The sequence below is a fragment of the Grus americana genome, chromosome 1 (assembly GCF_028858705.1).
Source record: "Grus americana isolate bGruAme1 chromosome 1, bGruAme1.mat, whole genome shotgun sequence".
NCBI lineage: Eukaryota > Metazoa > Chordata > Aves > Gruiformes > Gruidae > Grus > Grus americana.
Window position 1 is genome coordinate 86,112,294 of NC_072852.1, and position 25,894 is coordinate 86,138,187.

Genomic DNA, 25,894 nt, shown 5'->3' on the forward strand with positions numbered 1-25,894 from the left:
TGGCGATGCTGATGATGACAAGATTGTAGGAGGCTACAATTGCCCAGAGCATTTAGGTCCCTGCCAGTGTCCTTGAATGCTGGGTGTCACTTCTATGGCAGTTCACTCATCACCAACCAATGGGTCCTCTCAGCTGCTCACTGCTAGAAATCATGAGTATGGATTGGGTTGTGTATCTGGATTCTAGCAAATCTTGCAAAGCCACCAGATTTCCCTAGCAAAAGAAGAGAATCCAAGGTGTCAACGCGTGGTGTATCTGAAACCAAAGCAGAAACACTAACCCCTGTCTCACTGCATTACATGATTTTTCCCATATTCCTGAACTCTTGGCATCCTTTTCCATGCATTCTAACATGCCTTTCTGTAGACATTTGCATGTCCATATGGCTTACTATTACTATTTTGTTCTTTTTCATTCCTCCAGACTTTCTGCATGGATCTTTCTCGTCCTGAATTTAGGACGTACCTCTGCAGAGAGAGCACCGATCAAGGATCATGCTTCTCTGCAACAGGAAACATAATCTTCCTTCCCTAAGCACTGCTCTAGGTGTCAGAAGTGATCCATCTATCCTCACACCATTGTCACATTTGCCAGCTGGGGATCCACTGGACAGGATGCCCAACTTGCAAGGCTCTCCATACTCTGTCTTTCATGAAATCATAAAGCTCCTAGAGCTCTGTGACAAATGCACCAACACTCCCTTACTCCATTCCAAGTATCTGCCAGTGCTCATGTGGCACCAAGTTCTTCTACCCATGGTTAACTGCTGCTCTTCTCTGCCGGTAATTTTGCAGCCATATACAAGTGTGGATGGGAGAGTACAATATTGATGTGAAGGAAGACAGCAAACTATTCAGGAGTGCCACATTGTGTTGGGTTTGCGTGGCAAGGTTTTGGTGGCGGGGGGGGTTACAGGGGTGGCTTCTGTGAGAAGCTGCTAGAAGCTGCCCCTGTGTCTGATAGGGCCAATGCCAGCCGGCTCCAAGATGGACCCACCCCTGGCCAAGGCCAAGTCAATCAGCTTGATAACATATTTAAGAAAGAAAACAAAACAGTTGGGGGGGAAGCTTTTGCAACTGGAGAGAGGAGTGAGAAGATGTAAGAAACTTTGCGGACACCAAGGTCAGTGAAGAAGGAGGGGGAGGAGGTGCTCCAGGCACCGGAGCAGAGATCCCTCTGCAGCTCGTGGTGAAGTCCATGGTGAAGCAGGCTGTCCCCCTGCGGCCCATGGAGGAAGGATGAGGGGGTGGAGAGATTCCACCTGCAACCCATGGAGGACCCCACGCCAGAGCAGGCGGAGGCACCGGAAGGAGGCTGTGGCCCCATGGGAAGCCCACGCTGGAGCAAGTTCCTGGCAGGACCTGTGGACCCGTGGAGAGAGGAGGCCACGCCAGGGCAGGTTTGCTGGCAGGACTTGTGACCCTGTGGGGGACCCACGCTGGAGCAGTCTGCTTCTGAAGGTCTACACCCCATGGAAGAGACCACGCTGGAGCATTTCGTGAAGGACTGTAGCCCATGGGAGAGACTCCATGTTGGAGCAGGGGAACGATGAGAGGAGTCCTCCCCCTGAGGACGAAGAAGCGGCAGAGACAATGTGTGCTGAACTGACTGTAACCCCCATTCCCTGCCCCCTTGTGCCACTCAGGGGGGAGGAGGTTGAAGCCAGGAGTGAAGATGAGCCCGGGAAGATGGGAGGGGTGGGGGGAGGTGTTTTAAGACTTGATTTTCTTTCTCATTCCTCTACTCTGTTTTGCTTAGTAATAAATTAGATTAATTTCCTCGCTAAGTTCAGTCTGTTTTGCTCGTGATGATAATTAGTGAGTGATCTCTCCCTGTCCTTATCTTGACCCAAGCTTTTCTTTATACTTCTCCCCATCCTGCTGGGGGAGGGGTGAGTGAGCGGCCGCATGGTGCCCGGCTACCGGCTGGGCCTAAACCATGGCACACATTAATCATTCACCATCCTAGATACAATTCAAGAAGCCTTGATAATGACATTATGATGATCAGGCTGGCAACCACCATGTTGCTGACATTCAGCCCACAGCTCTGCCCAGCTCCAGTGCCAAGAAGGGTCTCAAGTGCCTTTTTCAAGGTGAGGAAACACACAGAGTAGTGGCCGTGAGTACCAGTGCATGTTGCACGTACCTGGTCACACTTCTTGTGCTCTACCACCAGGTTCATGAGATCCATGTACATTTCACTCCTGCTTTGCAGCCTTTCCATCTTCTGCCTGCAAGTCCCCAAAGTGTCCTGCCAGCGTGCCTCAATCAACAATGCCCTTCACGTTTGTTCATGCAGGTCAAGGGCTACCCTGCTTTGCTGGATGGTCTCACATATAGGTCTACAGGTCTTCCTGCTCACTTACAGTGCTCAGTCCCAAGATGAAACCTAATTTTCACTGCTGTCCCAGCAGCCAATTTCCCTAAGGTTCTCCAGTGACTGAGAGCTCCAGTTCTGAGTAACCAAACGTGCCAAGAGGTTTACCTAGGCCAGATCACCAGTAACATGATCTGTGTAAGATTCCTGGATGGTGGGAAAGACTCATGCCAGGTAAGCATTGATGTCTGCACACAGCTCTGGGTCACACACCCCATGGTGCCTCAGGCTGCACAGTATATGTCAGAGCATGGCAGAGTGCTTAAGCTACCTCATCACCAGGTTTTCTGTTCTGACACAGTATCCTTCCAGCAGGGTTTCGATACAGGGTGGACTTCACCCGAACTAACAGGTCCAGCCACATCTGCTGGGCACTGAATGCAGCAGCAGTGCATTGCTGGGGGGTAAGGGAGGTCAGCAAATAAAGGGTGCTATCTTTCTGTGCTCCTGTATCAGGACTTGCTGCACTTCATTTTGCATTGCCTAGATTCTTTGTACCAGGTCAGAACCTGTCCAGCTGAGATCAGCTCATGCTTCTAAATTTTTCTCTCCAGGGTGCCTCAGGTCGCCCAGCTGTATGAATTGGAAAACTCCACGGAACTGTGTCATGAGGAACTGTGTGTGCTCTGAAACCTTACCCAGTGTCTACACCAAGGTCTGCAATTACGTTGATTGAATCAAAGAAACCATTGCAGCCTAGTGATATGTTGATGCCTGTCCGGCTTCTTGGCCACTACCCTCCTGCCCATCACTCCTCTTAAGAAGATAATAGCACAGATAAAAGTATTACTTCAAGAGCCTTACAGATATTTGCTCTGGGGAACCACCATAGTTCAGTGGAGTTCCCTGCAGCCTTACACCAGCTCCTCCTGAACCTTCCCTCCTTTTCTGATTTAGGTGTGTGTGTGCTGGGAGCAGTGCTCTAGAGCTGCTGGGCTAGCAGGCAAAGGGACAGGGAACTGTGCAACCATCATAAGGAAGTCTGAGTCAAGCAACTCCTTTTCTTTACTCCTGGCCCTCTTACTGAGAAAGGGAGGAGAGGAAGCAGGCCCCTAGGGAGGAGGTTCCTACAGCAGTGGAGCAGAGTCCCATTTTGTTCCTGCCAATGGTGAGGTTATCATCTTACTGGCACTGTGGGAGCTTTGATGGCAGTCAGAGACCACAGGCACAGAGCAATCACACTGTGGGCAACAACTGTGACCAATGATCATCAGCTTTCCCCTTCACTTCCTCAGGGCCACCTGAGGGAGGTGGACTGGGTCCACCAGGATCTAGCTGGTAACACAGACTAGCTGCTAGGGAAAGGAAAACAATAGCAAGCAGTGTAAAGCGTGGAAGAAGATCAGTTGAGGAAAGGAAGGATGGGGAGTGGAAGGGAGGAGCAGCGCTAGCTGCATATTTATGTTTACCCTACTGCTCTTCTGGGTTTTGTTCAGTTCTCTTTTTGGGAAGAAGGAAAGTCATGCCTTCTTTCAGAGTGCCTGAGCTCACGAACTAGGAAGGGGTCCTTGAGGACTATGGGCCAGAGGCAGTGGGGGAATAACAAAGTAAGGAGAGACATCAGTACTGGGGAGAAGGGTAGGAAACTCATGAGAACAGTGGTCCCATATGGAGCCAGAAGTGGATATACAGTCTCAGACTTTGAGGTGGGAAACAGACTTTGTCTCAGGAATCTTCAGCAAATGGCTGGACCAGAAAGGAAAGGAAAGGCCCTGCAAGGACATAGCAGATGGGGGAGATCAGATTTTAAAGTATTTATTTAATGCACCTCATCCAGCACATGATCTGTAAAGAGCAGCCAGAAAAACCTCCGTTGAAAGGTCTGTGCACTCCAACCCTGTGTAAACTGGCCACTACTGGACAATTTTAACATCTCCAAACCTAGAAACTTCCTCTTTGCAGTGAGAGTATGGGATGCAAAGTTTGGGAAAGAAAAAGGGGGCCAAAGAGGGACTGGAAAAAGTGTAAACGTGGTGAGATGGAAAGTCAGGCGGTCTGAAAAAGCTGGGGAAGGAGTTTCGAGGTGGCAACCAGTGAGGCTGGCACAGTGAAATAGAATGGATGAGGAAGGGGAACTTGCAGCAGACAAGCAGACACAGCTAGATTAGAAATGGAATTAGAATGGACTGGTTGGGGATGAGAGGTGTGAAAGGAGCTGCACGGGTCTGACTGGGCAGGGGATCTGGGATGACTAGCCTGAGGAGGAAGGAATTTTCTAAGCATTGTCTGCTAACGTGTGGCACTAGAGAAACCTGGAACCCAGGTCACTTCACTTACTTGCCAGTTAGTCTGGCTTCATGTTCACTAGTGATCACACACACTCACATACCCTCCCTTGCCCCAGGTGCTGGCATGACAAACACATGGCCGCTCCTACCTGTGGCCCTATTCCAGTTTCTGGCGCATAAGTTCACTCACTCTGGTCTCTCCACTTGCTGGTACCTGTGGTCTGGCTCTAGTTTCTAGCACTTAGACCTTCATAGACAAAGCACATGCACACAGAACAGACAGTCCGTCCCTCAGGGAACTACTTAGAAATGGAATTTAATAAGACATGGATACACTGAGCTAAGCAGACACAAGGCATAGCCAGACAAGCATACTCACCGGCAACCTGTTTACCTGTGACTGGCCCCTTTTATAACTTTATTCCTCTATTTTCCTACATCTATTGTTTCCCAAGTTCAGTAGCTCAGGGTCTGAACTGGGAAGGTCAACCATACCTTTCTTTATCTTTGTTTTCCCTTGTTTCATCTTTAATCTTAAAAGAAAATAGACTGAAAGAATTAGAAATTTTGAACTGAAAAACAAAAGGGCCGTCAGTCTAGCTACTCTTCAGAAGGCAGCAATTCCTGAGAGACACAGTAGAGGTCCTGAGTTCCATACTTCCTCCTTTTGGAGAGCGTGCAATCATTTTTTGTTTCCTGAGACAGAGTACTCCGAATAACAATCTTCATCCTTGAATGAGTAATAAAATCTAGAAAAGAATGTGGAGCCCAGCTGCACTGAAATGATTTTGCCTTGTCTCAGAGTTCTTACACAATATAATCTTAGAATTAACTCCCACAGTCTTCATAATCTGTTTCATTTCCCATCAAGTCTCTGAAATAGTTTCTCCCTCCAGCACTTGAGGTCTGATTACCATTAGAGGAAAAGGTTAACAGGTCTGGCATGACAGAAAATAATCAAACTAAAAATCTGGTAGTGTCTCCATGCACAAGACATGTACGGGTCATTTTAGGACATTCATCAAAGCAGCAGTGTCCCATGGAACACTCTCAACATGGCTCTTGGGAGCACCTCAAGGTATCCCATCCTAGCAGTAAGATGAAAGGGCAAAATGTCAATCAATTCAGATGGAGAGCAAGTAAAATCAAGACGACACTTCCATGAAAGACAAAAAAGAAGAATAGGTTGTGGACAGTAAATGCTAGAAATATGCATCAAAGGATAATCTGTGTAAAAAACCATAAAGGAATATGAAGGCATATTAAATTTGGTCAAACTCATTTGCTAACTGCTGTATTGACTTTGAAAGCAGCACAGAAATTCAAATAAAAATGCAAAAGATATGGAACATAATTTAAAAAGTGTTCTGTATTGTCTACAATTCTTTGACAAGTCACTGAAAGTGTAATACATCCAGCACAGGGCTCAACCTTGCTGGAGCATGGGTACACTATAGTAAGTTTTCTGAATCTTAACATATTCAGAAAAGAATAGAGAGTGGTATGGGTTAAGACAAGACTAACTACGATGTACTTGGCAGACTAGAAAAAACCAGACTGTTCCTGAGGCTAATGTCTAACCACAGCTTTTTGCTTTCAGAAAAAAGGCTGGCAGAGATGCCTTGCTTTTTGTAACTAGGAAGTGAATTAGAGCTTCCAGGAATGTTAAACTGCAGGGAACGTGCTTCCCTGACTGGAAAACTAAAGAAGTTAAGATGTGGTTACACATTACTTTTGTGCCTCTGCTATCTTGGTCTATCATCTTTGCTTCTGTCTAACATAAGTTCTGAGTCGTATCATCTTTCAGGTATTAAGAATGTCTCTCCAGAATGAAACAATGTATGTGTACATTTACTGGAATAAACCCTTCTGGAAAGATGGCCCAAGTTATATCCACAGGTGTACATGAGTCAAAAAATCATTTATGAGGCAAATATTCCCAGGTTCATGGCTGACAGACCCGACACTCAAGACATGCACAATGATGGAATGACACAGTACAACATTCAGCCAGCAACTCACTGGTCTGTAAACAATCCCACATTTTTGTCAGGAGCTCAGAACACTGCCTGTCTTGTGGAAAGGCTAAAGCAAAACTTACAGCCACATGAATAATTAGCTTTGCTTTTAATGGCTCACCAAAGAGGGTATCAAAGGTGGACTGTCTCTTCTCTGCCCAAGCTTGATAGAAAAATCAGAACTAGGGGAGGGGCATCAGTCTCTCTAACCTCTTCTCTCTTAACTCCAATGAGCAGTACACAGTGTCCTGGGACAGCTGATAGGCCATGCTGACTGTTTTGCTTGCTCTTTTACCTGGTGAGAGACAACAGATCCATCTGCATCACGGCTCTCATCCAGGCCATGCAAGGCTGGTGTGAGGTAAAGAACCCTTTTTAGCCTTCTTCTCCTCCCTTTCTCCGCCCATGTAGGTGCTGGCGTCGGATATCTCATCACTCAGTGGCCAGAAGAAACCCTGAAGAGAGCTGGAGAGACTGTGGACATCTCCTGCTACCAGAATTACACCACACTTGCCTACATGTTCTGGTACCAACAGCCTCCAAGAAATGGTCTGAAGTTAGTAGCCAGTACTTCTACATGGATGCAGAACTCTTACAAGGAAGGTTACAGTGAGGCCAAGTTTGAGATAAGTAGAGACAATAACTATCACTCTGTGATGACTATTAAGAATGTGACATCCAAGGATGCAGCCACATATTTCTGTGCTGCGAGTGATCACACGGTACAGTGAGGGGGTTGAGCACTAAGATAAAGTCCCCACCTTGCCTGAGTGAGAGATGGAGTCTGAAAAATATGACACAGATTGAAGAGGGGCAGAGGAAGAGCAGAAGAAATACAAGGAAGAAGTGGGGGAATAGAGCCAGGAATTTTTGGAGGGAAAAGGGATAGACAAAGCGGTGCAGCAGCATCTAGCTGGAAGACCAAAAAGCCTTCAGAAATACAAACCCATAGATCACCATTACGAATTGAGGCACTGCTGATGTGGTTAGTGAAAGGCAGCAGACACTTCTTAGGATTGGTGCTACAGAAGCACCACCATGTTCTGGGCCACCGGTTCCCCACGGACTGCACCACAGCACCAAGAAAAGAGTTCTTCCACATACTGATGATCCACCCAACAACAGAGGTGCCCAATGAGAGAGTGATTGGTGTGGGAGAAGAACCCAGCCTCTGATTATGGACATAAAAGGATGGCACCAGTACATGCGGGAGGAAACATACCCAGCACACCAGGCATACCTTCCATTGTGGAAGGGACAGCCCCTTGGCAGCTTTACAAGCAACAGTGTGCCCTGCAGTGCTTTTATTCACCAGCTCCACACGCTGCTTAATTGCAAGATCCCTCTCTTCCTTGCCACAGAAATGCATACAGTTCTGAGCTGGGCCAAGGCATCTCTTCACAGCAAAACCTCATAGGTACAGAAAGGAAACCACAAAAATCTGCCATCACCTGGTGCTCTCCTTGTGAAGGACAGCTGAAGGCAGAAACTGCCTCTCATTGTGCCTCTGTCTTCATTGCTTGTAAAGATGAGCTTTTGATAAACTAATTGCTCTTCTGTGATGGGCCTGGGAAAAGTGAGGACAGGGTATTATTAGGTTTCCCCCACCTGCCTCCCCCCACACCTGTCTGTACTCCTGTCTTTATCGCATAAACTAGGACTTACATTTTCTTCAAAGAAAAGGAAACAACACACAAAAGAGCCAAAGGTATCTTTAAGAAAGTATGGCAATACACTTGTGTATTTTGGGCTTCTGGTTTTAGGTCATGTCTTTGTCTGCATACCACTGAGCACAGACCAATTGTTTGTCTCATGCTCATATGGAAGACATAGCATATGAAGCACATAACAATCACAGGGAGCAAATGTACTATGTTGCTCACTGATGTGGCAAAGCTGGATATGCTGAAGTGAAACATACTATCTGATTACAGCAAAAACAGGAGTGGGAGGTGATGAGAATAGCTGGTGAGAGCAAGGAGCAGGAATCATCTGGGAGCATGTCCTGTAAAAGATCCTCACACTCCATTTCACCTAAATTGCTAGGAGACTTTTGTACTGCCAGGATGGGTCACTCGATTTCATGCTGGGGTCCTAGTCTCCTGCTAGACGATGGTACATAAATGTTACTTTGCTTCCAGGCTCTGCCCTAAAAGGAGCTAAACTGTTCTTGGCTAGAGGAATCCGGATGCATAACAGAAACCTGTGTTCCCTGTAGTCTCAAACTGGACAGAGTGGACGCTCTGAAGAGGCTAACTCTAGTTGCATCCCACACTTACTCCAGTCCTCCAAAGAGATTTCTGAAAGGTTCAGCTTCACACACCACTCCTTCCACACCCTGGTAGCCAAAATTCTTCTGACTCCAGGAGCTACTCAGCAAAGAGTGTAACACACCATTCCTTGCTCCCAGGGAGCACTCACCTGCTCCTCAGAACACTCTGAGGTCCATGATCTTACTCACTGTTCGTGTCAGGCTACAGACATACCGCAGGGAAGCAGTGGGAAAGCATTGTCTCTCACATAGCAGAGACACACTGAGTTCTTCATTCTCTTCAGCCTCTGATCTTCTTACACAGAGATCATCTTTACACATGACCACTTTTACAATGTGGTACCAAACACATTCACGCTATTACTGTCTGGAATTATTACTGGCAATCCAAATGCCCTATAGTAGTTTATGCTGGAATCATTAAGGAATATAAACACCATGGTGGTAATTTTGGGAGTGACTTTTGGGTGATTTTTTTTTTTTAAGATTTTTTTAATTATCTTTTAGTAAATTACCAGTTCCTGAAAATCATAACCTTACAGTCCTAGCTCAGACCTCTTGCATAAGCACTGAAAACCAGCTTTATCAGCTCTGGGAACCTAACAGAGGAATGATCCATTTCTATTTTTCAACTCTTGAGCATTTTTAGTTTAGAGTGGCAAAAGCAATTTTAATGCCCTGTGAAAACAAACTTATCATCAGCATTCAGTGTTCAGCAGATTAATGAGCTGGCTATTGACTGGTCACAGCTGTGCAATTTCCAGGTGGTAGCAGAAAACCAGAGATCTCTAGTGGTCACTTCCATCTTGAAGTTCTGCAGTCACAGTTCCAGCTCTGAGGTACAATTTTCTCCTATGCAGTACTTCTTTTGCCAGCTTGAAGTGGCACTGCACAAAAAGCAACTATTCTAAGAAGTTTCTCATGAAACAGCTACTCTCCTCATTATCACACTGCCTGTCCTTATATGTATTCTCCTTAGTCTACTGCTGTAGAAGGTGGCAGGGGAGCTGTAGCTACAGAAACCATAGTCAAAGGTACTTGTTTTAGATGCTCAGCAATGACATCTTAGGCACATCTGTGTAAACAGCTGTATATTTGTAATGAATAGCAGTTTGTCTATAGTAGCCTGCCTGCAGTCTAGAGGTCATACTGGCTACTCAGAAGATAAGACGATGGAAGGAGAGGATGTGTAAAGTCACATCTCTATGCAAATAACAATGTTATACCATGTGATGTGGTGATCCTGCAACTACTGGGAGGGTTTTGCAGAATTATATAATCACAGAATGGTTAAGGGTGGAAGGAGTCTCTGAAGGTCATTTTGTTCAAACCTCCTGCTCAAACAGGACCACCTAGACCGAGTGGCCTGGGACTGTGTCTAGACAGCTTTTGAATATCTCTAGCAGGGAGACACCACAACCTCCCAGGAAACCTATTCCACTGCTCAGTCACCCTCACAGTAAAAAAGCATTTCCTTGTGTTCAGAAGGAACCTCCTGCATTTCAGTTTGTGCCCATTGTCTTGCCCTGTCACTGGGCACCACTGAAAAAAAGCCTGTCTCCATCCTCTTTGCACCCTCCCTTCAGGTACTTACATACATTAATCAGATCCCTCCTGAGCCTTCTTTCTCCAGGCTAAACAGTCCCAGCTCTCCCAGCCTCTCCTACGTGAGGTGCTCCAGTCCCTTAATCATCTTTGTGGCCCTTTGTTGAATGCTCTCCAGTATGTCCATGTCTCTCTTGTGGTGAAGAGCCCAGAACTGGACACAGTACTCCACGTGTGGCCTTAACAGTAGTGAATAAAGGGGAAGGACCACCTCGCGACCTGCTGGCAATACTTTGTCTAATGCAGCCCAGGATATTATTTGCAAAAAGGAGGCAAAAGAGGAGGCAGAAAGAGAGAAGAAAGATGCAACAGATGAAATGCAGGAAGAGAAGAAGGAAGCAACAGAAGAAGAGGAAGAAAAGAAAGAGGTGGAGGAACAGAAGGAGGAGGAAGTAGGGAAGAAAGAGGCGGAAAAAGAGAAGGAGAAGCAACAGTAGGAATAAACGGAAAAGAAGGAGGTGACAGAGGAGGTTGAAGAAGAAAAGAGGGAGGAGACAGAGGAGGTGGAGGAAGAAAAGACAGAAGTGAGAGGGGAGATGCAGAAACAGAGAAAAAGGAGCCAAAAGAGGAGGTGACAGAGGAAGGGAAAGAAAACAAGAAGGAGGCGGAAGGGGAGAAGAGGAAGGCGCCAGAGCAGGCACAAGGAGAGCAGGAGAAGGTGACAGAAAATGCAGAAAGAAAAGAAGAAGGTGGTGACACAGGAGGAGGAAAGAAGATAAAAAAGAACCAATGGAGGAGGGGGAAGAGGAGTCAGAAGAAGAGGAAAAAGTAGGTGACATCAGAGCTGGAAGAAGAGAAGGAGATGAGAGAGCAGGTGGAAGAAGAGAAGGAGGCAATAGAAGAAGAGGAGAGGAGAAGAAGGAGATGACAGAGGAGGTGGGAGAAGATAAGAAGAGAAAGAGGAGCCAATAAAGGAGGCAACAGGGGAGGTGTAAGAAGAGAAGAAGGAGACAGAAGAAGAGAAAAAGGAGGTGCCAGAGGACAGAAGAAAAAAAGAAGGGGACAGAATATTAGTAAAGAGGTGAAATAGGAGCTAATATAGGAGGCTACAGAGGAAGCAGCAGAAAAGAAGGAAGTGACAGAAAAAGCAGAAAGAAGAGAAGAAGGAGGTGACAGAGGAGTTGGAAGAAGAGAAGAATGATAGAAAAGGAGAGACAAAGGAAGTGTCAGGGAAGGCGGGAGAAGACAGAGGTGCCGGGAGAAGAGGGAGATGATGGAAGAAGAGATAAAGGATCCAAAAGAGGAGGCAACAGAGGAAACAGAAGAGAAGGAGAAGGCAACTGAGCAAGCAGAAGAAGGATTCACCAGACGAGGTGGAAGGAGAGAAGAAGGAGGTGCCAGAGAAGGCACAATAAAAGAAAAAGGAAGCAACAGAAAAAGTGGAAAGAAGAAGGAGGTGGCAGATGAGAAGGAAAGAAAGAAAATCAAGCAAAGGAGGTGACAGAGGAGTCAGAAAAAAGAAAGAAGAAGGTGAAAAGAGAAGAAGGAGGTGAGAGAGGAGGTGGAAGAAAAGAAGAAGGAGGAAATAGAAGAGGTGGAAAAAGAGATGTAGGAGGCAGGAAAAGATATGTAAAGAAGAGAAAGAAGCCAAGAGCGGACGTGACAGAGGAGGTGGAAGAAGAGAAGAAGGAGGTGCCAGAGAATGCAGAAAAAAAGAAAAATGGCACATTAGAGGAGGTGTAAAAAGAGAAGAAGGAAGCACCAAAGGAGGCAGAAGAAGAGAAGAAGGAGGTGAAAGAGGAAGTGGAAGAAGAGAAGAAGGAAGAAACAAAGGAGGTAGAAAAAGAAAAGAAGGGGACAGAAGTAGAGTAGCCAATAGAGGAGGTACCAGAAGGGAAGAAGGAGGTGACAGAAAAAGCAGAAAAAAGATAAGAAGGAGGCAACAGAGGAGTCAGAAGAAGAAAAGAATGAGACAAAAGGACAGAAGAATGAGGAGGTGGAAGAAAAGGATGTTCTAGAGGAGACAAAAGAACAGCAGGAGGTGACAGAGGAGATGGAAGGAAAGAAGCAGCAGGTGACAGAGGAGATGGAAGGAAAGAAGGAGGAGAGGAGGGGGAAAGAGAGAAGATGGAGGTGAGAGACTGCTGAGCAGTGTGCTTGCACAGAATCAAGGCTGTGTCTCCAAACCCACCCATTCCCCCACCCCTGTTCCAAAGGCCAGTAGGCTGGGGGTGGGCAAGAGGTTGGGACATGCCCAGAACAGCTGACCCAATCAGACCAAAGGGATATTCCATGCCATATGATGCCATGCTCAGCAATAAAACTAAGATAAAGGAGGAGAGGGAGCATTCGTTATTAAGGCATTTGTCTTCTGAAGCAACTACTACTTGTACTGAGGCCCTACTTCCCAGGAAGTGGCTGAACATCACCTGCTGATGGGAAGTGGAGAATAAATCTTTTTGTTTTCCTTTGCTTCTGCACGTGGTCTTTGCTTTTTCTTTATTAAACTGCCTTTATCTCAACCCACAAGTTCTTTTTCATCTTATTTTCTGTCCTCCCTCTCCTGCTGAGGAGAGGGAGTAATAGAGGGGCTTGGTGGGCACCTGGCAGCCAGCCAAGGTCAATCGATCACAGGATGTGATTTTATACATCCTCTCCTTCCATCATGTTATCTTTTCAGTATACATATATGTCCTGAAAAGGGGGCTGTTGCTTAATTTTAGGGGTTCATGGTCCAAAGTATTGAATATTTATCAAAAGAACGTCCTAGTGTCCCTAAAACAAATCTGTAAAGCTCAGGGCATCTCTGTAGTTCTGCCTGCTTCCTTGTATCTGCTGCTGCTTCTGTAAACTCTAAAGAATCCAGGACTGATGTGAGATGATTATTACTTCCCTGTGAAATTCCCCCACTAAAATTATACCGTTGTTAGAAAATATGGTCCTAAATATCTCTGGCTTGCATATTCTCACCTTTCTTTGTTGTCTGAAGTTTTACACAGCTTGGCCCATGAAGCTTCCTAGGAGAGACATGAAAATAAAAATCAAGGAACTGTCTTTCCTCTCTTCTCTCCTTCTCATTCATTTGAATTCATGGCCTACAAGGCCTTTCCTTTTGATAGGTTAAAGTTGGACAAGACTGGTCTCTGCTGGCATGTCTTGGAAATTGCCTTATGAACATGCCTTGAGTAGATGTTAGCACCACATAGAAACACTCCTTCAAAATTAATACAGAGGTGATTTGCTTGTTTTTAAATGAAAGACACCATATGGGAGAGAGTCTGTTAGTGACAGTAAGGACACTAATGGAGCCATAGACTGGAAGAGACAGAACAATTTTAAATTATTTTTTTGTAGAATGGTTTTAGACCCTGAATAAACAGTGCTGAGATCAAACGGAGACTAAGACCAAGGCCCGCAAATAATATCCCACTATTGGTCTTATTATTTAGTTAGAGTAAGACAAATAAAATTCTAAATGTATTTTTTAAAAAAACCCAACAATCTAAACAAAGACAAATGTCTGCAGTCATTCCCATAATTAGTGACTTAGGCACACAAGTTTGCTTTTGTTGAAGAGAGGATACTGTAGGGGCACTGAGATCACCCATCCAGTATCTTGCCTTCTGTAGTCCTATGTCTTGGTCCTAAATGTTTCAGTTTAGTCTATGTTTCTCAATCCCTTCCCAGGGATACTAACAGCTGTTCCCAACTGAACAGATTGTATCAGAAATTACAGGTTCTTCTGTGATATCTGAAAACAAGATAAAATGTGATTTTCCTAGTACAATTACCTTGTTTCAAAGCCTATTTTTTTTATATCAAGACAGACTGAAGTGAATCCATTAAAGAGGAATATGAACAACTGTTTATGGGAGGTATTTGGTCACGTTGCTAACTATGTGTTTACCTTTTACCTGAGAAGACTAGGCCAGGACATATGCCCCAAACCTAAACTGTTTTGTTCATGTGTGCTGGTACACATAGTCTCACTGGCACAGCAATTTCTCTCTGGGGAGTTACAACATACCTAAACAAATTGGGGTGGGGGGGTGGGGGGTGGGTAAGGGGGAAGTGGAAGGTGGGGCAAAGGGATAGTTTTGTGTCTCCATTTAGTTAGGTGTAAGGGAGGGAGACAAAAGTTTCCTGTTACCTGTCACTACCAGTCCCCACACCCTTCAGAAAGTCTCCAAAATGAAGGCATGCTCTTACTCCTAGATGAAGCCATTTCATAGTCAGGGTCACAGGCGCGTGGGAGAAGCTTGTACTTCTGCTTCCTGTAACAGGGCAGTTGGAGGAATACAAACTGAAGAGCTCAGCATCCTACTTCCCTCCCTTTCAGAACAACTGTGACAAGCGCAGCACAGACCAAAGAGGATATTCACAATCAGGCCAGGCTACAAACAGAAACACCAGTTTGTAGTAAGCAAATTGCTCTCAATGCAAACCTGTGGGCTTGAGTTCTGTTTATTATCCTGGGGCAGAAGAAAAAAAGAGTGGGAAGGAAAGCAGCATGAACACTGTTATGAAGTTACCAAGTGAAAGTAACTGCATTTTAAACTAGCTAATAAAAAAAAAAATTTTGTCTATAGGAAAAAAATGTTGGGATTATAAATTCAGGGATAATGGATACACTAAGAGGTAATCAGGCTATCAAACAGAAACAGCAATGGCAGAGGAAGGATGTGGCCTGTCATTCCTATGGCAATCTTTCACGGTGACTGGATGACAGAAATGGAAGGGCGGAGCCATGGGTGGGATTGTTTTTGTACGAGGTTGTATCGTTGTGGGGACAGGTGGTCCACAATGATACATTCCACAGGAGGCCTTTACAAAAACCCATATGTGTGTAAGTCTTGTGGGACACTGTGTTAAGACAGCCACAGAGCATTCTGCAGCACAGCAGGAGTGTTCTCTCTTGGTTTTTCTTGGCAGACGTAGTGTGCTAGGACTTAATTTCATCATGTCAGAACTGAGCCTGCCCTCTCTGGAAAACAAGACAGGAGATTCTGAGACATTGAAATAATTTTCAGCAAACCAGATTGACTACAGATGCACTTAAAACCTATCAGAGTATTTGAAGCAGAGAATCAGTACTTTTTTTCTGATGCAATAATGTTTGCAATAGACCACAAAATGGTTCTTCATTAATGTGATAAAAGTCTTAGAAAAAGAATTCTAATACGTAGCAGGTATCTCTCAGAGGCACGATATAAAATGTGCTGGGGTTTTCTCTCATACGTAAACCTTCAGTGTCCATGACTGACTCAGGCCTGTGAGCACAAAGGTTTTCTCTCATCCTTCTCCACACTCTCTCACTGCAGTTCTTCCTAATGGATATCAAGGGTTTGTCTGAGACCAGCCAGCTGATTCTTCTGGACTCTTCTTGTGTGGATTACTTTTAACCTAGCAGAAAATGGAATGGGAACCAGAAAGACTATTCAAGATGGCTGGCCTGACATTGAAGGGAAAACAAATGGATTTGTTTTAGTTCAGTGCCACAAAGGCGAACCACCTATATGAAAAGGCATGTGACTATGACAACCACAAAGCAAGTATTTGATTATTAATTCCACAAGTTACAGAAAGGAAGGCTTCACAATGCTTAAAGTACAAGACTGATAGTACGGAAGTTCTTGTTGTAGAAGAATTGTATTTCTAGGCAATGACAGCCTCTACCACTTTGGTTCCTACAGCTGCAAAACAAGAATAGCAGGTAATACCAATGAGATAACATGGAGGTTAGAGAAAGGTTGTGAAACAACATGAGGTAAAATGTAGACAATAAAAATAAGTATAAAAAAACTCTCGGAAATGCAATAGGATTTCAAGCTGGTTTTCTGCCAAAGCCCTTCGGACAGAGATTGAGAGATCTTTGGGATTCCAGATACAGTAAGTATTGCTTAAGCTTCTGCTTACTAAAGTCAACTGCAGTGCATCCCTTTTCTTAGCTTCTGATACACCACTTTGTCACCGTGACCACCAATAACATCGTTTTCGGCGATGGCACAAAACTTACAGTAATGGGTAAGAAATTCTTGTTTTCTCTTTTAAATCACTTCAGATCCCAGGTCTTCTCTGTAGAGAACTTCACTTCACCCTTATTCTCCCTTTCAGTATTAAACTGGTGTTTTCCTGATGTGCTGGGTTACTAATCCACTCTACTTTGGAGAATAGACTGAGTTTAGTACTCCAGGTAGGGGCACACATTTCACTTCAGAGAACTGAATGAATGCATTTTCAGTGAATAAAAAGCTGTCCATAGAAAGAATTAGTATGAAGAATGGGTTAAAAAACATGTGCATATCACAAATATATTGTTTTAATAAATCTGCAAAAATCACTATTCCCCAAAAGTATAATTATTCTCCATAATGATAGTTCTCCTGGGGCTACAGGTGATTAAGGACAAGTCAGTGAAAGGCTATCTCTCTGTAAAGAATTGAGTTACAGTTACACTTTGGAGAGGTCTAGAAAACAAAATCAAGACTCTACGAACTTAAATTACTTTGAATCTTTTCAGCGTAAACTAAAGCATGTGTTATCTCAGAAAACTGGGAGAGACAAATAAGTGTACTAGCATTTTTAGTTGACAAAACAGAAGTCAGAAATAAATACTCAACTTTATCATAAGCAATGCTGACAGCTCTCTGCAGCTGTTTAATTCCTTGCTGTTACAGCAAACAACTCACCGCAGTGCAGCAAGTTTCTTTCCACATAACAGGCTTATCAGAATGGTGATTATAAAAAAGATCATTTAGGACAACGATCTTACTATTTCAGAATAGATGCTAAAAGGCCACTCAAAACCACAGAAACAGAATATTCTATGTGGTTCATTTCAGTTAAAAGTAGCTCTCAGGAATGTATCTCTCTGGACCACACTTCTGTATTTGGACTCTCCAAATCAAGAGGAAAACAAGGCTGCCTCTAAGACTGATAAATGATGGTGATCTCTTCTTCTCCTTGTATTGCTCCTGGAGTCAGAAGAATTGATGCCTCAGGCTCTTGTACCACACCATTCCACTGCAGAGTAAAATGATTACAAGTGATAAAATTCAATCTCCATAGGAAAAATTAGTTGATCGGCACATTTTTTTGAAATCCGGTTTGAATCTGAGCTGCCTGAGTGGATGAAAATCAATATACTGATCCCTCATTGACCATAATCAATTATGCAGCTAACTTTAATAATCATAGCTAAAAGAACAGAGAGAATAAAAGCAGAGTTCCTTCCAGGGAAGGAGAAAAGGAGGTATGTTTAGGAACTGCTACAGTGGGAATAGTGGACCAGGGTCATGTGTTATATATTGCAACTTATTTTGTAAGTTAAAAAAAAGACATTTATTTTACGAGAGAAGAATGTTCATGATGTTGAAAGGAAATGAGGAAAATAAGGAAATGAGGCTGTTTAGTTGAAAATAAGCAAAGAAAAGTATTCTGTCTGCATATAGGAAATATTTTCTAATAGAACACCTAGATAAATAGATACATGTCCTTTAAAGAAATGGTGAAAGCTGCAACAACCAATTCACCTAAGCCTGAAGCAAAAGGGCTCTGGAAGAGGTATTTCTGCGATTGATCTTACCTGGTTAGACACATAGATATGGTGGTAATCCCTTACAGTTCTTTCTTTTTTTTTTTAGGGGACCATAAATTAAAGTCATTTCTGTTTCTTCTTTTGCTGGTACCGCATGAGGGGAGGGTTAGTCCACAGGTTTAGCTCAGAGAACAGAGAGTAGAGGAGAGGTTTTTCTGCAGCTGCAAAACAGTGTGAATAATGAAAAACTGAACTTTGGCAGTGGGACAAAACTCACAGTCCTAGGTAAGACAGAATTTAGATCTCCATGATATATGTAATACTGGTTTAGGGGACAAGAGCATTCTTAACTAAGAGCAGAATAATTATCATTTTTCATATGGCCATGAAGACAGGATTAATGCTTTATTGGTTGCTTATTAAAATGAAGTGTGCTAATATGGAAATGTAGGATTTGCAGGCATGAATTTTGAGATCCTTGTGTTCCTTGCCTCTGTCTTCACTTAATGGGAACTTTATGAAAGGAGAAAGGAAGAAATAATTGTTTCCTCCCATGGGGAGGAATGAAGGATCCTTCTTCAGTCTGCAATTTTTTCCAGTTTGTGTATGTAACAATCAAAAGCAACATTTCAGAGGTAGAGTCCAGATTCTTGTGTGTGCTGAATCACACAGGGAAAAAGTCTTGCTGGTACTTTGCCCCCCTCCAGAGATGGTGGGGAGGGTCCTCAAAGTTGATTTGGGACACTGGCTTCCTCTAACAGTCTTTTTCACAACTTCTAATTCTCAAAAAGGACCACATTGTTTTTCTCTCTGTGCACTTTTCTCTTCTGTTCTTTCTCTTTTTCCCCATCTGCTTTCTCTGCCTTCTCCCCTCCCAGCGAAAGATTTAACATCACCTTTATCAAGGCATTTTGGAATCACAGTGCAAAATAATGTTTTCCATCTGCTACTGCCACATCTGATAGCAAACTGTAGAAATACACACTGGTGCCTGCTCCTTTAAACAGTACCGTTTTAAGGAACTAAGTGGCTGGCAAGAGCATAATGACACTGTGGGTTGTAGTCTGTGTACAGCTGTACTTTTTAACTGCACTACCTACCTTTGGTGTTGGCACTGTGCTCACAATTATAGCTACGCAACTGTGATTAACCCAAGTGCTCAATGGGGAGGATGCTTGAAAATTTCCTTTGCATTAATGATATGTAGCATATACACAGATGATTTTAAGATGAGAGTAGGAGTAAAAGATAACAAAAAAATCATGCAACTGACCTTGCCATGGTGAGAATGGAAGAACTGAGGTACTTTTTCCTCTTAGGTGGGTGAAATATGTGTGACAGAGTATGCATGAGTTTATGCATGGAAGTGATTAAGCATTGTGGCAGTGTCTGCCATGAACACCGTGAAAGATCAGAACAGAATGGGCTGTTGCTAGCACTTTTTTCTGATCGTCTCTGCTCTTGCTAGTACCAGTCTCTTTATTCCCTTTCAAGCATGCTCATTCTCTGGCTTTCTTTGTGTCGTGGTTTTGCCCCAGAGGGTAACACAGCCGCTCGCTCACTCCTCCCTCCGCTGGGGGGATGGGGAGGAGAATGGGAAAAAAAACCTTATGGGCTGAGATAAAGGCAGTTCAATAGGATAACAAAGGAAGAGAATAATAATAGTAGTAGTAATAATAATAATAATGTTATGCACAAATGCAGTTGCTTACCATATGCAGGGAAAAAAAAACAAAACCACTGCCTAGTCTGTTTCCAGGCAGCGAATCTGCGTCCTGGCTAACTTTCTCAGTCACATCCAGAGCATGACATGATATGGTATGGAATATCCCTTTGGCCAGTCTGGGTCAGCTGTCCTGGCTGTGCTGTCCCAGTTTCTTCTGTGCCTGGCAGGGTGTGGGAAGCTGAAAAGTCCTTGACTTAGTGTAGACACTACAACTACCCAGCAGCAACTAAAAACACCAATGTGTTATCAACATTATTCTCATACTAAATCCAAAACACAGCACTATACCAGCTACTAGAAAGAAAATTAACTCTGTATCAGCTAAAACCAGAACACTTTGTCTTTCCAGTAGTTTTATCATTCTTTCTATCTGCCTTTTTCACCTGCATTCCTCTTTGTCTTTTTTTTTTTTTTTTTGTTTAGTCTTGTTAAATCTCTCATTTTTCTTTTGTGTCCTCCCTATCTGTTTCCATGTCTTCACTCATTAGCCATTTAGGCTATGAGCCAGTGAACTTATGTCGGAGATACTTTTAGGATAAGAAAAAAATTCATAAAGTACTAGAAGGGAGAAGTAACAATGATCAACCTCTCATCATGACCACTGGAAGGAAAGCAGAGCAGTGCTAAACCTTCTAGGGTGTTATCTCCATTACTCCTACTGAAGTCTGTACAAGTTCACACATTTTTCACAGAAGCACCCCAGGGATCTTTGTAGAGTAAGCACTGACAATCATGATTAAGGCTAACAGTTGAAAGCAAACACTAGGGCTTAGGGGTCAAGATCTATGCAAGATAGCAGTTTCTACTAATTCTGCTACTTCTCTGCACTCTAGAAAGGAGGGAGTGATCAGGAAGAACATTTACAATTTATAGTGCCTTCACACCAAAAAAAAGTAGAAGTTTTATCTTTTGCTCCATAGTTCTGTCTGCATTTCTGTTCCCACGTGCACTCTGCAGACCTGGTGGATTTATCAAGCTAGATGAGTAAAAAAGGCACTTCAATAAAGTATATGGAAAAAAAAAATAAAAGGTGGCTTTTAGTGGTCACTGCCTAGTTTATGAGTGACATCTCATTATTGACTTCTACATCCTTTTTGACTGTAGAATCTGTTGTCTTTTGTCTTATTGTGGGTGTTAAACACTTTGGGAGAAGGGACACCTTTTGGTTTGTCAGTGTATAGAATCTTGCATCATTTCGGGAAGATGTGTATTCTAGGATGAGGGCTGGGATAACCTATATAATAAGTAACATAAAGATATATTTCATAGCCTTAAGAAAGGATGGCAAGTTAAGACCTAAAGCAAAACTTGTCCCAGGCAGATTCAGGTTATCTACTGAAAGTGTTCTTCACTTAGTGAGAAAGGTTCACTCCTTCCTTTCAAGTCACCTCTTAGATGGAGGCGGTTCAAGTAGGGTATCACATGGCAGTGTAATTCTGAACACTGTAGAAACCATCATGTCTTACTACATCTCCAGAATGTAACGCAGTCAGTTGAAGATACTTGTGCCTTGTAACTCTTATCTATTAGTACAATATTACAAGTACAGGCCTTATAGCACTACTGGATACTTTTCTGCCTACCTGTTTGCTCAGCTTCTTTTCAGCTTTCTCATTCTTCTGACAGAGACAAAACTAGAAATTCAAACACTCATGCATTTCTGTAGCCAAAACTTTCATGTTTTGGTGTAATGAGTGAAGACAAATGCTTTCAGTTTCCTGGTGTCTACCTATCTAATAGTTATTAATCATCTTGTTAAAAGGCCCAATATATCAGGAGTCACATAGCACAAATACAGTACAATTTTAAGGGGCTTCTGATTGATGACGGTAAGGTAGGCTCTGGGCCATATTGCTTTCCATTTCAGGGAAGAACGATGAAATCATACCTCCAGCTGTGGCCATCTTTTCCCCATCAAAGCAAGAGATCCAACAGAAGAGCAAGGCCACACTGGTATGCCTGGCCTCTGGTTTCTATCCTGACCACCTGAATCTGGTCTGGAAGGTGAATGGTGCTAAGAGGACAAAAGGGGTGGGAACAGATGAGTTTTCTACACAGAATCGGAGTACCTACTCATTGACCAGCCGACTGAGGATCTCAGCCCAGGAATGGTTCAACCCTTTGAACCGTTTTGAGTGTGTTGCCGAATTTTTTCAGAATGAAACACTGAAATCAATACCGAAATTCATCTACGGTGATGCTGGTGAGTAAAAAAATGTATATCACCATGCTGTACGAACTAGAAATCACAAATCAAAAGGATGTGGGTTATGATGTGAAATGTATCTATATGCAACTTCTATACAGGGTGTAGTTATGGCATAAATATACATGTAAATATGCAGGTATTTGCATATGTCTCTTCATATTCCTGGTCCTTAGTATCTACATTATCATTATACGTCTATAGTTTTTAAAAAAATTCTTCATATTTTCACTGAGAAATCTCTGTAGTATAGTAAAATGTATAGTATAATAAAATAGATAGTATATTAAAACTAATCAGGCAGTATATTGTAAACCGAAACTTCTAAAATTTATGTTCTATTTGCATTGAAAAGAAATGTGACTTTCAGTTCATTTTTGTCTTTCAGGTTGTGCACTCACGGAAGGTATGTGTGTCTTCTCACAGGCAAATACTTGTATGTATTTTAATTCCACTTTTACTGATGCTAAGTACAAGGTGTATGAGATTTCTACTACAAGAATAATTGTATTTCCTCATCTAAGTGGTTTGTATGTTAGATTTTTTAAAAAAAAAGACTTTGGGAGGGTTGTATATGCATGCTGTATGTAGCTGTGTTTTGGGTTTTTAGCTCTTCTTTATGATTCCCTTTTGAAATAACAGAAGACATTGTGGAACCTTCCTATAGACTGTTATTTTGCTCTTTTTATCATGTCCCCTGGTCCTTAACACGGCCTTCTGTTGGGAAGTTGCTTGCCCAGCCATGAAAGAAAAAATTCATACTTAGTCAAGTGATGTCACATCAAGATTCAGAATCTGGATTTCTGAATATTTCTTGGTATCAAATTTAGAATACTTCTCATCACAAGTCACATTCCCCTCCAAACTGCAGGGATACCCATCTTAAAAAATATGTTTATTTCCTCTATGTATACATATTTACACACTCTTATTTTTCACCAACTTCTTTAATGCTTCAGGAATCTTAAGACTGAACCAAGATCAGGCTGGTGTCTCCATACTACTGCAATTCCTTAAGAGTGAAAAATCTATAAAAATAAAATTTCTAGATACCATGTTATTCTGGGCTACGTAAAACTTCCCTAATATATCAGCAGCACTCACAAGGCCACTGACAATAACGAGTGAAAAACATTTGTGTCTTGTCATTCAGCTTAATTCGAGTCCTTAAGAGGGGATTCACATGAACAGACTGGTTTTTCAATAAGTGTGGCAAAACAATGGTTAAACATTCCAAATCAGGGCATACTTTCTTAGCAAAAAGTCAATCTCTGTCTTTCCTAGACTCGCTTTCTCTTTTGGTTTATTAAATCATAGTGTTCTTTCCCATCCCCTGCTATCTTGTGTCAACAGAGCCATTAATTTGACTGTAGTTGCTTTGTGTTGCTTAGCTAAAGATTTCAAGGGTTCTTATTTGATTAAACCTGCATTAGATCTAGTCTCTCGTGGTGATGATAATTCAATACACAAATTATGTTTGATTTGCAGAGTCCTACTTGCGGTATGGAAATTCTCTGAAGCTCACTTACCTCCTTCTCTGTGGCAAAGCCTTGATCTATGCAGTTTTGGTGAGCAGTCTGGTGTGGACAGCCAAGGTAGGCTAGTGTGCAACTTGCAGGTTAATCTTACTCATTTGTATAAGGATGAATGGAGACAGACTAAATCTCTTCTCAGCTGTGGAGTTGTTCTTCATGTGCTCTGCTCGGTTTGTGCAGGCTAGTTTGAAAAATAACAAGTGATGAGTTTTCTAATATTGTTTTTCCATAACTCGAATAAAATCAATGCTATCTGGAAGAACAGTTCCTTCTTGAAATACTCTTTAAATACATGGAAAAAGATGAGAACTAATTCTGATTACTCCAGAAAATAAAGAAGGGAAATATATCTGATATATCATACTTTTCTGTAAGCATTGAAAAGGGACTCATGCCTGCAGTTAAAGTAATAAGCAGGGGTTTTGAGGAGATACATGGGATAAATCTGAACAAAGATTTACAAAGAACAGTGGGATAAATCTGAACAAATGGGAGAAGTTTAACTAACTACCAGGAAATATTTTTTATCACTAAGTTTCTCATATGGCTGAAAGATATTCCCTGGAAGACTCAGCACTTGTTCCTTTAAAAGCAGGGCTAGGAGAGTTATTTGAAAAGTGACCTGGTAGAGTTGAAATTGAGTATGAACACAATCTCAGTTCTGGGTTTGTGTCCTTTTTTTCAAAGATAGTAGAGGGAGTAGGTTTGTACTTTACTGCATCACAATCATAGAATCACAGAATGGTTTGGGTCAGAAGAGACCTTTAAAGATGATCTGGTCCAACCCTCCCGCTATGAGCAGGGACATCTTTCACTAGATCAAGTTGCTTGAAGGCCCATCCAACCTGGCCTTGAACACTTCCAGGGAGGGGGCATCCACAACTTCTCTGGGCAACCTATTCCAGTGTCTCGCCACCCTCATCATAAAAAATGTCTTCCTTATCTCCAATCCAAACCTACCCTGTATCAGTTTAAAACCATTGCCCCTCATCCTGTCACAACAAGCCTTGGTAAAAAGTCTCTGTCTCTCTTATAAGCCTCCTTGTATATTGAAAGGTCTCAAGAAGGTCTCCCCAGACGCTTCTCTTCTCCAGGCTGAACAACCCCAACTCTCCCAGCCTTTCTTCAGAGGAGAGGTGTTCCAGCCCTCTGATGATTTTTGTGGCCCTCCTCTGGACTCATTCCAACAAGTCCATGTCTTTCTTGTGCTGAAGACCCCAGAACTGGACACAGTATTCCAGGTGTGGGTCTCATGAAAGCAGAGTAGAGGGGCAGAATCACCTCCCTTGACTGGCTGGCCACACTCTCTTGATGCAGCAGGATACAGTTTGCTTTCTAGACTGCAAGCACACATGGCTGGCTGACACAGAATTTTTCATCCACCAGTATTCCCAAGTCCTTCTCCACAGGGCTGCTCTCAAGCCATGCATCCCCTAGTCTGTACTGATCCTGGTGATTGCCCCGCCCAGGTGCATGACCTTGCACTTGGCCTTGTTGAACTTTATGATGTTCACATGGCCCCACACCTTAAGCCTGTACAGGCCCCTCTGGATGGTCCCTTCCCTCAAGCATATCAACTGCACCACTCAATCCCACTGTCCCACACATTGATGAAGGTATTAAATGGTATCAGTCCCAGTATGGACCCTTGAGGGAAACCACTCGTTACTGGTTTCCACTTGGGCATTGAGTCATTGACTGTAACTCTTTGAGCATAGTCATCAAGCCAATTCCTTACCCATGTAATAGTCCATCCATGAAAACCATATCTCTCCAGTTTAGTAGTAAGAATGTTGTGTGGGATCGTATAAAAGGCCTTACAGAAGTCGAGGTAGATGCCATCTGTAGCTCTTCCGTTATCCACTGATGCAGTCACTCCATTATAGAAGGACACTGGATTAGTCGTCTAACACACAAAGTTGCATGTAAAGATATTAGTTCAGTATGTAAATAAAGAAGCTGTACAGTTTAAGACACTTCCTTGGTACAAAAAGGGGAGAAAGCATGGAGATACAACATGGTCATTTCTGTTAATGCTCTGAGGAGACACAGCAGTTGGGACACTGATAAATACAGTCTATTATTTCCTAGATTATTGTATTTGTTGCTTTTTCTTGGTTTTTTTTGGGGGGGTTATTTGTTTATTCTGTTTTGTTTTCAATTAGACTGGTGGCAAGTTGTATAGAGAATAAATGAAGAGTCGTCTTCATCACATCAGCAGGAACACAGCAAATTATTTCTTTGCTTCTGTCTAAGAACTTCTGAATATTATTTCTTGGTGGTTCTCTGACCCCCCTCCTGTTCTTCCACTGCTGGGTTTTCCCTGTACTTCCATATCATATTGTATCATATAGTATCATATCTTTAAAACTAACACCTTAATGCTCAAAGGCTGAGGACCCAGCTCATTGAGTTAGGAATAAAGTTTTAGCTTCTTTTCCATTCAA

The 25,894-nt window shown here is 42.9% G+C and overlaps 1 gene segment (V, D, J or C); it reads left to right on the forward strand.

Annotated features, from left to right (window-relative positions):
- Positions 1-25,894, forward strand: part of LOC129197818 (T cell receptor beta constant 2-like) — a 54,599-nt gene extending 28,705 nt beyond the window's left edge. Inside the window, 5 exon segments of the C gene segment in view lie at positions 18,213-18,265; positions 21,574-21,909; positions 22,301-22,318; positions 23,401-23,507; positions 25,613-25,894. Of these exon segments, the coding sequence occupies positions 18,213-18,265; positions 21,574-21,909; positions 22,301-22,318; positions 23,401-23,507; positions 25,613-25,639 (541 nt within the window).